Genomic DNA, 14,522 nt, shown 5'->3' on the forward strand with positions numbered 1-14,522 from the left:
GTCCCTTAGCCCACTTGTCTTGCAAATTAAGCCATGTTATGTTTTGCCAAAAACGAGAAGATTGTTAATCAAGGGAGGCGAGTTCGAACCAGTTGAAGCAGCTGGGGGACTTTTCGCCATGATCTAAGAGGCGCCTGCGTGAGTTAGCCCGGGTAAATCACGAACCCAGGTTAGGTTGGTCCCCCCCTCACGATAAATTCCTCTCTCACCAGTTGGGCACCTGCCCTTGTTCTATGAACAACGTTCCCTAGAGAGTGATCTCAGGTCTCGAATCTTCCTAACTCGAGACATGTGTCACCCGATCATCCATATCTGGGGAGATAAGATCGAGGCATCTGACCAGATTGGCGACTCCACTGGGGACTTGCTACCCCATTGTCGACTCGCTCTTGTTTGGTCAACATCCTTTTTACCCTTTTGCACTGCACTCCATGGCATCAGGGTTCTTCAACCATTCATTTGAATTGGGGATTTCTTCGTCCCTTCACTCGTGACCGCCCTAGGGAAATGAGCGCTTCAAGCCTCGTTCCCTATACTCCTCTTGGGTCGCTACTCACAGTCCGGCTCTCAGGTTCTCTCTTGGATCGGTACGAGAAGGGATTTGAAGCTCTCCAACTCCCCACTTCCTCGTTCTGGTGGACCCTCCATCAAAGCTCTTGGGATTGGTAGCGCTTCTACTGCCCCATATGACATGCACCCTTTTTCTGGCAAGTCACTTGCCAATCATACTGCTGATGCATGCCGGAAGGCGGCCCCTTCCGCTTCCACGAAAGGCAAGCAGGTTGTCACTGCTCCTGTGGGTCATCACAAGGCAACTCCCCTTGCTTCTGCTTCACTCATGTGAACTACATCTCGGGGTAACTCTCACGCTACCTTGAGATCGCGTCTCAGACCAAGCCCTCTTGCGCCAAACCCTGGATGCGCCATGCATCTCACTGCTCAGGGCAGCGCCACTCTTGGGCCAGCCCGAGCACACAAGCGTCGACTACCTTGTCCTCCCTCTCAACACACATGACTTTATTCTGTGAGAGATGGGCTCCTTGTCACGACCTCACCCCATGACCCCAATTTTTCATACCGGAGGGCGGCAAGGTGAGGGATCGCTACGTGAGGTGGCAAACGCCACTCAGGTGAGAGTGGCTCAAATACATGAAATCACGGAGTCAAGAGCAAGCTATGAAAGTAAAACTAAAAACTACACATGAAGACCGATATGATTTCCAAAGGTACAGCCATTCGCAATTGGCATGGTGGCAACTAGGATATGGGCCATTGAAACACCCCAACTTCCTTCTGCCTCCTAATAGGTAATATTAGTAATGCATTTGTGGGGGTCAAGGAGTTGTTATGGGGCAGGGATGGAGGCCCATGCTGGTCTTGCCTCTATTGTCGGCGACCTTTCCCACATACTTTCAAAAGCCTGAAAGGGTTCCAGTTTGTGTGGTCCCAAGATGGATCATACTCCTAAGATCTAGCAGAAAAAGTAAGAAAGAGGGCGTTTGCTTTGCTCCTGTAGGAGCAAATTTGACATTTTCTTCCTTAGGAAAATGACCCTCTTAGAATGATTTTTTTTATAGGAAATTCTATAATCCCGTTGGAGAGCCAAAAAAATACTGCATTCTTATATTACTTGCCAAAACGTTTAGACCCAGAAAGCAATTTTTCGGAGCACAGTGGTGTGGACTTAGGGTTGATCTGGACTGGGCCAAGCCAAAACCAAATGAAAAAGAACAAGAAAAAGCAGACCGGTACTGGCCCTCGGACCACAGTTTGTAGTCTAGACCCTACTTTTTAGGGCTGGGCTGCCCGCCCATTATAAGGCTTTCCGCAAATGTACACTTTGCGCCAGTGGGAGCATGAAAACTTTCCATAAAAGAGCAATTTCTTTAACCAAAGTTTTCTTTGCATTGGCGCTTGTGTGCTTTATTATTCTGCTCTTGATTAAATTTACATGTCCTAAATTGTGTTCATTTGATCAATAATGTTCATTGAGGTGTATTCAAATCACCTAACAAATCAAATGCTATATTAATCTGTGTTCACTAAAGGAAGAATATTATTTAATACAAAACTCATCCAAGAGTGCGAGTAACTCTTTAACAAAATTGTACCCTTCACATTGGTTATCAAGCGGGCCACTTTTTCTGGAGCGCGGTCCAGGATAACCGAGTCTCGTTAATTTATGTTGTTATTTCGAAATGTCCGCTTCCACTGTTGTTTCACCTCCCATCCCAAAAAGTAATATTGGCTTTACGAGCGTAGATGAGGAAGCAACGAGCAAAGCCCCAATGAGTTTTGCCGTTAGTGCAATGAGTCAATAAAAGGAGTTCGGTCATCAGCGCAACCAACGTAAACTCAACATCGAACCATTTTTGCTGCACGAGTTCAGTTGTTAGTGCAACTACAAGGCCCTCGTTGTTTAGGGCATTTTGTTGCTGCCTTGGAAGGGACCTTGTGCAGTACATTCACTGTGATATAATTTCATTGAACTCAACACAAAAAGCAAGAGCAGAGAAAAATTGATGAAGAAACACCCCTAGGCTTTTCTGTTTCCTGGAAAGAAGCTTAAAACCACCCTCGCATGGAAGAGAAACCAACTAAGAAAATGCTTCTGGAGATAGTCAAGGAGTAGAACAAAGCTGCACCCAAGCAAACTCCTCCTTGTAGGTGGGGCCAGTATCACACGAAGATCCACAAGTGTGAATGACGATTGTCGCCCAATCGATCGAGTCATCATCATTTTTAACATGAAAATAATAGAGCAGTTGAGGCAATACCTGCAAAAGAAGCGTTTCAATTATCATTATCTTTTCAAGAGTAATTCCTAATTATAATGATTTGAGCACGATGAAGCCAAATTAAGGTACACATGCACAGTTCAAAATAAATAAACATTTGCAAAAGTCTTGTTTGTGGCCACAGAGAGAGAGAGAGAGAGAGAATTGATAATAGGTCCAATGGAATTACACCCAAATGGTTTGATTTCTAACTTTGTAAAAATCATCATAATAATAAACGGCGCAGATCCAAAAGGTGTGGGACATGGAAAGGATTTATGAGGGCAAATATCTCACTTACTCCCAAAAATCTCCTTCCTTTCATCATAACCCCTCCCCTTTATTTTCCATCAAGGGGTGTAAAAAAAAACTCGAAAGATCTCAACCCACACCCCAAGCCCGTGCCTCCTTTAATTTTATTTATTTATTCTTTTAATTTATCCTGAATAATCTACCTTAACCCATTTAGGGCTTAAGACACATCAGGGGTCAGCATCATCTCTTTGTTTTAGTTATGGTCGGGTGAACCATGCATCTACAAGATGAAGTTCCCTGGTGTATACTATTTGCAGAGGACATAGTGATGATTGCTGAAATTAGAGATGGCATGAATGCGAAGTTAGAACTTTAGAGCAATGATTTAGAATTTAAGATTTTAAAATTCACCGGACAAAGACGAAATATATAGAATGCTTGTTTAGTAACAATAAGAGCAAAAACAAAGAGTTAGTTAAATTGATGCCAAGAAATAGCTAAATATTTTCAGTCGATAATCCATGAAAAAAGAGATTGAGGAAAATGTTGCTCATAGAATTAGAGGTGGGTGGACAAAGAGGTGATATGCTTCTCGAGTCTTATGTGATCGTCGCATACCAATGAAACTAAAGGGTAAGTTCTAGAGAGCGGCTATAAGACCAATCATGTTTTATAAGACGAAATGTTAGGTAGTCAAGAAATAACATATTTATATACTGAGTGCAGTTGAGATGAAGACGTTGAGATGGAAGAGTGACAAGAAAAGGAACGTTAGAATTCAGAATGGATACATTTGAGAGAAGCTCCAATAGGCCAAAAGATGGGAGAAAGTACAATTAGGTGATTTAGTCATATGCAATATCAACTTAGAACAACAAAAGTTATAAGGGTGATTTGGTTCAAGTGGAAGACCTCAAAGGACATGGATGAAAGCAATAAGAATATATGGTGACTTGTATGACCATTAATAAAGTGGAATGGTGGAACAAGATTTGTGTAGCTGACCCCAATTAGTTGGGATAAGGCTCAGATGGACAAACCGATGTAGATCCTCTCTCCCTTTCCTTTCTTAATCTAACCTACCCTATTCAACCTATTCCCGATAATCTCCCTGTAATTCTTCGCAGCCGGCCAGTAAGTGAGCTCTCTCTCTCTCTCTCTCTCTCTCTCTCTCTCTCTATATATATATATATATATATATGTATATATATATATATGTATATATATATATATATATATATATATATCATCATCATAGCCTTTTTCAAATTAATTGGGGTCCGCTACACGAATCCTGGTCCGTCATTCTGCTCTATTAAGATCATACCCTCAAAGAGGTAATAAGTCGCCATATCTTTTCGGACTACTTCCAACCACGTCGTTTTGGGCCTGCCCCTTGCCTTTTTCACTTTTTCTACTTGAACTAACTCGAACCTCCTAACATGTGTTGTACTTGGTCAGCGCCACACAGAGCCAGCCCACTAAAGTTTACTCTCTCATCTCATCACCTATTGGTGCCACACCTAATTTCTCTCGAATAGATTCATTTCAAATTATATCCTTTCTTGTCTTGCCACTCATCCATCTCAACATCATCATCTCCGCTACACTCATTCTATGGGCATATTATTTTTTGTCCGCCCAATTGTGATGGCTTCAATTGGTCTCACAATTGACCTATAAAACTTATCCTTCAACTTCATTGGTATGCGGTGATCACAGTAAATATATATATATTGCTGGCCAGCTATAATGAATAGTAATATAGGTGGAATGGAAGTCATCAGATCTTTCATCATGCGGTTCATAATGCATATCACTGTTTTAATTTTAATTATTTTTCTATAAATCGGATCATAATGAAATTTTAGACGTGGATACTAAAAAATAGGGTGCACAAATAAAAATATTTTCCAAAATATAAAATGATCGAAATACCCCTGAAAAATGACGGGGGCAGTTTGGTCATTTTAAATTATTGAAAATAATTTTTTTATATGGTGCGCAATAGTGTTAGGTATATACACCCAAAATTTCATATTAATCAGATTCATATAAATAAATTAAAATTAAAATAATGATGTGCATTCTGAACCGCATGATGAAGATCTGACGGCTCCCATTCCACCAATACAATATTCATTATAGCTGGCTAGTTGTTGTAAGGTTTACCCATATATATATATATATATATATATATATATATATGGGTTATGTTAAAGTGCTCACACTACGGAATAAATTATCATTGTGCTCAACAATTTTTGACACTTTTCTACTCTTGTTTTGTACATGGAGCATTTTTTTAATAAGAGTATTTTTTGTCATTAGGAGGGTATAACGTCATCAACATGGGTTGTAACATCACCCATATGGAACACACTAGTGGAATTTAATGCTTCATGTAGATGACATCACACCCCATGTGGATGATGTCACACCATCTTAACGAACAAAAATGCCCTTATTAAAAAAATGCTCTAAGTACAAAACAAGGGTATAAAAGTGTCAAAAATTGTTAAGTATAATGATGAATTACTCCATAGTGTGAGCACCCTAACATAACCATATATATATATATATATATATACACACACATATAATATTCCCCCTCTCTAAAATCCACATCAATATGGACCATCTCTTGAAATGCATTGATGTTTGGTTATGTTTCTAATTTGGATTGCGGCAGGGAACTACATTTTGGAAGGATGGATAGGTTATGGGAGATTGAAGCCAGATTCTATTCCTTGGACATCTTTGATATCAGCCCATTCTCGATGTTGCTCATAATGACCAAGATCCGTGCTTGTTTTGTTAAGATGAGGACTTCAGCAGAGCTGGTGAATGGGGAAATGGTTGCATCGGTTTAATCTGTTTGACTGACTGCATTGAACTAAGGGCAAGGAGATGTGGATTTCAGCACCTTATGTGTGTGACTAACTCCCTTGTTGATATGTATGGAACATGTAGTCCTCATGGACAATGCCAGGGCAATGTTCCAAGAGATGGGTGCAAAGGACTTCTTCATTTCTAATGCTATGATTTCTTGTTATGTTTATGCTTTGGCGGGTAATTGTATCAAGGCTTTTGAGCTTTTCTCTCGGTTGGAAATGGGAAAAAAGGTGGAATTGAGGCAAGGTAACTTCAGCTATTAACGGGTTTGCTTCCAAAGGGAATGGAGATGCCTTGAGCCTTTTAGACAAATGCAAGTGGCTCGCATTAAGCCAATTCAGTAATCTGGTAGACTAGGCTGCTTTCGATCATGGCAAGTAGATCCACAGTCATTTAGTTAAGGGCCTTCCACTCAAGCCTGCCTGTGGGTAACGGTTTAATTCACTTGTACACACGGTGTGGGAGCCCAGATTGATGTGGGTTTCACAGAGGAGAGAGAGAGAGAGATTCCAGAAATTAAATGAGAGAAAGTTTGATGTGGGTTTCGCAAAGACAGATTCCAAAAATGAGAGAAAGATTCCAGAAATATGAAATATGAGAGAGAGAGAGAGAGAGAGATATTGGCTAAGGGTTTCAAAGAGAGGCTCCAGATATAAAATATGTGAGAGAGAGAGAGAGAGAGTTGGCAGGCAGAGAAGAGTTACGAAAGAGAGGCTCACCAGCTGGCTGGCCGAGAAGAAATACCTTCAGGACTTGGTCGAATGGGTTGGTTAACATGTCAAAAGAAAACAGAAAAAAGGACCTATGCAGGTTAAAGGGAATTATTTAGGGAATTTAAAAAAATAAAATAGATCTTTTACATATAAATTTTGTATACATAAAACACGAGATAGCACGTGCATTACATGGTGATCGAGTATTGTCTCACATGTTTTTCGCTATCACACGACTGAAAGATGAAACAAATAAGGATAAGGTTTCTATAAGGCCCAGACTTCATGAAAATAAAATAAAGCCTCACCTCAAATCTTGTTTGGAAAGCACTTTCGACAACAGAAATCTTTGTGATGGCTCTAAAATCAATTTCCAATGCCGACAATAATATTTGAAACTGAAAAAATGGTACAGATCTTGCGAATCTGTGAACACTTATTTTTAGGGCGAAATGAATAGTCTAGATAATTTTCTACAATATATACTATTTTTAGAGCTTGAAATCCTAATCATTTTCACAACCATTATGTCCAAGTCGAGATGATCGATGTGAAGGTTTTCTAATGCTGGAATTGCAATGAGGATCGGATTTGGGTACAGGTGGATCCGATCCGAATCTGACCCAATTTTTAAAATAATATATATTATTTGTATATAACATATATATGCACATATGTTATATATTTAATAATTTATATATATAATTTTTTAAGCTTTTAAAAGACCTAATCGCCACCGTAAGTTTATGGAAGATGAACGGTGCGGATTGGATCCTCGCTTCTATGTAAAACCCTCTCTCTCATCCTCTTCTTTGCCTCAGTGTGGCTCCTCATAGCCGTCATGGCCTCCAACTCCTTGACCTCAGCTCCAACTCAATCTCAGGCAACATCCCCAGAAACCTCAGCAAAAGCCTTAAACCTCTGAGACTCATCTCTCTACGAGAGCTCTACCTCCAAAACAATCTCTTATTAGACACCATTCCTGAAACCCTCAACAATTGTTCAGAGCTCATCTCTCTAGATCTCAGCTTCAACTAACTTCAATGACACCATTCCTCGAAGCTTGGGCTCTATACAAAATCTCAAAGACGATAATGTGGCTTAACCAGCTCAAATGTAAGATAGCCCAAGAACTCTCGAACCTCCAACCTTATCCTCGACAACAATGGTCCCCTCCTGTCTCTCCAATTGCACAAATCTCAATTGGATTTCTCTCTCTAGCAACAAGCTCACTGGTCCCATACCACCATGGATTCGAAAGCCCAGCAAGCTAGCCATTCTCCAACTTGGTAACAACTCCCTCTTTGTGGTTCAATCCCTCAAGAAATTGGTGACTATATATATATACTTACATATATATATATATATATATATATATATATATATATATATATATATATATGCAACTGTTATGGCATGATCGAAATAGTAATAACCTCTCTAGTATAGTTCCTTGTTCAATCCCTCAAGAAATTGGTGACTATAAAAGCATGATATGGCTTGATCTTTTGTTTTAAACTGTTATGGCTTGATCTAAACAGTAAAAATCCCTCTGGTATACTTCATCGTTCAATCCCTCAAGAAATTGGTGACAGTAAAAGCTTGATATGGCTTGATCTTTTTTTTTTTTTTTTTGAAACTGTTGTGACTTGATCTAAAGTAGCAATCTCTCTGTATAGTACCTCGTTCTATAGCAAAACAATCAAGAACCATAGCAGCAGGTTTGGAAATAGGTAAAACCTATGCATATCTTAGAAATGATAGTTCTAATTGGATTCAGACTGGAACATAGATTCAGGCGGGAACTGATTGGATCCAAATTGCATCTATAGTTTTCAGAGCCAGATCGGGATCCAAACATTCTGGATCAAGATCCAAATCCGGATCTCATGTATACTTTGATCCTGATCTGAATGGATACGGACCCGATTCAAAAAATTCTCAGCCCTAGCCACGTGGCAATCCCTGTTTTGTACATTGTTTAATAAATATATTGGGTCAACAAAATCCATTAAAATTATATGATAAATATTTAAAACTTATTTATAATAAATATTTAATAAGGATTTTAATATTTGTAATTTGTAAATTAAATGTTAACTTTTTGAAAGGATTAACCACTAAAATAATTCCATTTTTTTAACACAAATTCAGAAGTTAGGTTTTTTAATATTTGAGCAATAAATCTAATTTATTTTAATATCATAATTATAAACAAAATTTTTAACAATTATTTGTTATCCATGTTATAACTTTTTTAGATTCAACAATTATTTCTTATTCACGTTATATCCATATTTAAAATTTAATTTTAGCAATGTTCAGCGGGATTAAAAATTATAATTACTTATCAACAGAAATTACAATTCCACCTTAAGTAAGCTCAAATTTATAATTTAATTTTAATTATAAAATTAATATTATATTTTTTAAGACCACTTTAGTAATGAAAATTTACTTATTCAAAATATAAATTTTTAAATCAACTCTGATTTTTAATTTGATAAATTATATTTTCAATTATCTATCCATCGCTTTAGGTAATCAAATTAAGAGGTAAGGCCTAAATAAAAAATAAGAACTCTTATGTGTCAAAACATATGTTTCATGATATGTTTTGATCACAAGGACTTGATAAGATAGGTCGCAAACCCATAGGAATACTTACAAGTCTCCTAATTATGATATAACTTCAAACCATCATAGCATGACAAGAATAACACTAAGACTTTTACTTAATTTTATTTGTCATGTTATTAACTGCATACTGTATATACATGACTAAATTGTTTTTCAATCTCCTATCAAAATATACCTTTCTTTATGTAGAACTTAGGTGTGTTTTGATTTTGTATGCACTAAGGGTACGTTAGTTCTAGGTTTATGAATATTTTCAAACCAATTGGTCCCAATGCATCTTTTCACACCAATTGGGAGCTAATTGGGTAAAAATATTCCCACACCTAACCACATGAGGAAATTTTTCAAGTGAAAATATTTCTAGAGGGAATTTTTTTCACGTGAAAATATTTCTTGACAAATTCGGACCAAACATGGCCTAATATTTCTATCAATTAACTTCCAACTATATAGCCAGATCCGTGCGTATACACACATACATGTGTATATTGTTAACGAGAGAGAGAGAGAGAGAGAGAGAAGGGAAATATTGATTTGAGGAAAAATAAAGCAAGGGTTTGGAGAGAGATTTGAAGTGTGCTATTTTTCAAGAGAGAGGATATGCGATAGACATGGGGTAAGAATTTTGGGTATAGATTTTAGTTAGAGACAAACCTAAAATATAGTCTAGTAAGACTATAATAAAGGACTTACAAATTTCAACCTCTAAGGTAATCCAATGTACATGCTTCTTTTCTATAACGAAATTATATATCCAATTTGACTAATGATCCTATGAGACCCTCCCACACCCATGTGCGTAGGACCTCAAAGGATCACCATTAAATTTGGCATAGATCTCTAGAAAAATTATTACATGGGTGTGGGACTTGACTTTTCTAGAGATCTGTGTCAAATTTAATGGTGATCCTTCGGGGTCCTACACACATGGGTGTGGAAGGGTCTCATAAGATCATTACTCATCCAATTTAAATAAATTCAACATTCATGTTAACTTCTAGATAAGTGATTCTCAATTCATATTGGAGGTTTTAAAACACCTCTTGGGGAAGTGGACACCGATCTTTGACGAGTGTCCAAATGGAGTTGGTGATGATTTTTCTGATAATAAACAAGATTTTGTGGATAAGCAGAACTTCGATGAAGAAAACAATAGACTTCAAGGAGAATCAATAAGCGAAATTGTAGTTTGACCACCATTTTTATTTATGACATTTATATCATTTTTTGCTAAATCTTTTAGAGCTTGATTAATTTTAAAAGTTTTGTTTTGCTGCAAAATGAAATTTCTTAAAACCAATAGAATGTAATTGTACATTTAAAAATTATTGCATTGCAAATTATAATTGTATAAAGGTATTAATTTATCTATTTTTATATTTATTTAATTTAAATTTATTTATAACTTGCAAATATATATAACTAATAAATATATAAGTTTTATACATATTTAAATTGTTTTTATAAGTTATAATTTACAACTTATATTTATAACAAACACTTAAAAAGTTGATTAACAAATCTTATTGACTTAAAAAACATAACATTAATTATAGAGAAATTTACAATATAGTCTAGCAAGAATACAACTAAAAATTTCCATTTTTCAGCTTCTACGTAATCAAAGCCTAAAACCCCCACGTCACGGTGCAGTGCACATGCCCCTTCAAACTCTATAAGGAAACAGTATAACCATTCTAAATAAATTCTACATTCATGTTAACTTATTTAGAATAAATTTGACATAAGTTGAGTCGGTAACAAAACATAGTGCCAACAATAAAATCACACAGTACACTGCTATAAGATTAATTAAAGACAAACCTAGAAATAGTCTAGCAAGACCACAATAAAGAACTTCTATTTTTCAACTTCTACGCAATCCAATGCACATACCCCTTTAAACTATATAATGAAACAATATATCTAGTTTAAAAATATTCTACATTCATGATAACTTCTTTAAAATAAATTTCATACAAGTTGAGTGGGTAGCACAACATAGTGCAACCACAAAAATAACACATTGCACTGCTCTAAGCAATAATTTACTTAATTTAAAAATAAATTCCACATAAGTTAAGTGGATAGCACAACACAATGTCACTACAAAAATGACAAATTGCACTGTTCTAAGCAATAGTTTACTTATGATTAATATAAAATCTACATTTTGATAAAAATCATAGCAAGTAGATTACTTATATATTGTTGGGTGACTACTTCATGGATGTGGGATGGTCACAAGTTACAAGTTATCTGCAACTACCTTCATGTATTTCATGCACAAAAATTGATTTTTAATAACATGTCCAATCCATAAAATTCTATTAATTTATTTGAAGAAGAACATAGAGCGTGGTTAGAGATAGAAAAGGCATATTTGGACAGAGAAAAGGGATAAGAGTGATACTGCAGTTGGAAAAAGTAGATGCAGTTATAGATAAAGGAGTTATAGAGAGAAAAGGCATGGTTAGAGATAAAGGACTAAGACAAATGACATGGTCAAGATGTTGATAGGGAGAGAAAAGGCATAATTAGAAGTTACTAAATTAGATTCAAATCACCTGCAGAGCACCTGCACTCTGCTAGTAATTTTAAAGAGGGACCAGGGTGGGGGGGTTTGGACAAAACTATTTAGGTTATTCCAAAGCCACATGATAGAAAATAGAAGGCAGGAGCTATCATGAAATGAAGGGTATTTTAAGGGGGTAGTACAATAGTTTCCCAATTTATTTTACTAACAAAACAGATATGACATTATTTACTTCATACAGAATTCTGGCTATCATGAATAAAGGGTATTTTAAGGGGGTAGTAAGATAGTTTCCCAATTTATTTTACTAACAAAACAGATATGAAATTATTTACGTTATACAGAATTCTACCTGGAACTCAAAACCTCGTCGGCTACCACAATGTTCGCATGTTGGGATATCTGCATCCATAGGCCTGCTATTTAATGATGGCCACAGAGGTTTTGAATCAACTTCTCTACAATACCTGCCAAGATTCAAAAAAGGAATTAGATCTTAACACAATAAAATGAAATTAGAAACTAAAGCCACCTTGTAAGGTGGCAATAGATAGTCAAAATCCTAGACTATATGAGAAACTAGCACATTAGTTTCACTCTTTTGAGCTCAGAAGTAAGAAACTGAAAAGTGTGAAGAAGTCAAGTTGCAAACAGTGTTCCAAGACTCTGCCAAGTCGACCCGGACTTGGCCAAGTTACCCAGTCTCAGCATGGTGCCGAGGCGAGTAATTCAGTACAAGTTTGGGGTATGTTACCTCTGTAGTAATCAGGGTGGATACTGTAACAACTCGCCCCAAGTAATGTAGAACTCAGGAAAACTCACCCGAGTTCAGTAATTGGGAGAGTTGCTATGGTACTCGCCGGTGTGCTAATGCTGAAACAAGAAATAAGAAAGGGGGCAGCAGTCTGCCCCCTGTTATGTCATCTCTCTCTCTCTCTCTCTCTCTCTCTCTCTCTCTCTCTCTCTCTCTCTCTCTCAGTTCTCCCATTTAACCTCTGCATAGCACAAGAAGCAAACCTAAGCGCTTCTCCCTCTACAGGCAATTGTCACATTGGCTGGTCCCTGCAAGTCTCTCAGTGATAAAACTCACAAGCAAAGAAGCCCAAGTATGCTGAGAGATGCAGTGGGTGGAGAGCGAGGGAGACAAATGTGTGAGAAGAGAGAAATAGATAGAAGGAGGTGGAGCCAGGCCTTTGGCCACACGTCATGTTTTTCTAATGTACCACACTCGGGTGTGCCCTAGGTCTTGCTCAAGTAACTCTCCTCAGGACTGGGCTTAGTCCCAGGCTCAAGGCGAGTCTTGGTCGCAAATGAAGCTAACTGAAATACACTTCATGGTATAATCCTAATGAAATGTAAAGTATATATGATTGAATTTTTTTCTCCTACAAATGAAATTGATGATAAAATTCAAGCAGTTGTACATTGGAAGAAAAAAAAAGGTCACTACTCACCTCATCACTTGCTCGGGAGCTAAGGCAATGCGTGATTGAAAAGATGCCCAACTTTCTCTATCGTTAGATCCCTGCACATGAAGAGATAGAGATTCAACTAATAATCACAAAAACCCCAGCCAAATGCAGGTTTGACGGTTCCAGCATAAAGGCATACCACAAATTTATCTACCAGTGACTGAAGTGCGCCATCCATATGATTTTGAGAAACTAGAGAAGTTTCCAATCCTTTGGCCTCCATATCTTCCATAAAGAAGGCACTTTCATCTTCATTTATTATTTCATACTCCGGCCACTGAGAAGCACTCGCAACTGATATTGACAAAGAACTTGTTAATCTTACACAAATTTTATGGGTGGTACTTCACAATTTGAAGGACCACAAAACTAACTTTTTTAATTATTGATATTTATTTATATTACGAAATACATAATAAATCTAACCTTTATTGCTCACTATTGGGGAAGCCTTGCTGCTTGTTTTACACCTAGAGGAACACCCCACAGATTGTGGACTGGCACCAGTCTTATTACAATCATTATTATGGCCTCCACGCCAGTGGATCATCTGTATAACAGTTAGCCCATACTCAAAAACACAGTCTCCTGAGAACCTCAGCTATGCACATTTAGAATTCTAGTCACCTGGTGTTTTTCAGAACAGTAGTTTGCTTGCTTACAACCAGAACATATTTTATTTCCTTTCCATGTCCCACACCATGTACACAATGTTGCTGAGCAGCAAAATAACCAAAATTAATTAGACAAGAAAATCCAGCCATTGCATTTTAGGACATTAAGAACTAAAGCTCATGACCAAGACATGCAACTTCCTTGAATTGAAACATGAAAGATTAAACTCTTGAAACATGAAAACTGTAAAAATTAAGCAAGCTTCACTTCAATAGAATGCAATGTTGAATGCTGAAAATAGACCAAAATAGGACACCATCAATGGCTACTATGAAATGATCAAAGAAAAGGACAATTACAAAAGAACCAAGTCTATCTCATGTCCTTCTTTCTATTGCCGCATCGGTACCAAAAAAGACAAAAAGGTAGTGAAAGGACCGACTCTAGCAAGCACTAACGACAAATGATGTTTGCCTGGTTAGAAAGGAGAGAAATTTTCAAGCTATCTTGTGCGAAAGCTTAAGCACCATACACTGGCATTTGTGTCATCATTAGATGTGACCCTAGTGGGCAAAGTGTGGCCATGTAGGATGAGTGTTTAGAAGGTTGAGTATTTGAG

General features: G+C 37.2%; 1 protein-coding gene across 2 annotated transcripts in view; it reads right to left on the reverse strand.

Annotated features, from left to right (window-relative positions):
• Positions 1-1,896: 1,896 nt before the first annotated feature.
• Positions 1,897-14,522, reverse strand: part of LOC18429161 (zinc finger (MYND type) family protein / programmed cell death 2 C-terminal domain-containing protein) — a 53,365-nt gene continuing 40,739 nt past the window's right edge. For both annotated transcript variants that reach the window (XM_006838453.4, XM_011623197.3), the window contains exons 6-11: positions 13,916-14,004; positions 13,715-13,838; positions 13,428-13,582; positions 13,271-13,341; positions 12,169-12,283; positions 1,897-2,777 (exon numbers count right to left, since the gene is read on the reverse strand). In XM_006838453.4, coding sequence (XP_006838516.2) covers positions 2,622-2,777; positions 12,169-12,283; positions 13,271-13,341; positions 13,428-13,582; positions 13,715-13,838; positions 13,916-14,004 — 710 coding nt within the window. In that variant the 3' untranslated portion in view covers positions 1,897-2,621. The remainder of the gene's footprint in view (positions 2,778-12,168; positions 12,284-13,270; positions 13,342-13,427; positions 13,583-13,714; positions 13,839-13,915; positions 14,005-14,522) is intronic.

The sequence above is a fragment of the Amborella trichopoda genome, chromosome 3 (genome assembly GCF_054954075.1).
Source record: "Amborella trichopoda isolate Santa Cruz 75 chromosome 3, AtrichopodaSantaCruz75HAP2 v2.0, whole genome shotgun sequence".
In the NCBI taxonomy this organism is placed as follows: Eukaryota; Viridiplantae; Streptophyta; class Magnoliopsida; order Amborellales; family Amborellaceae; genus Amborella; species Amborella trichopoda.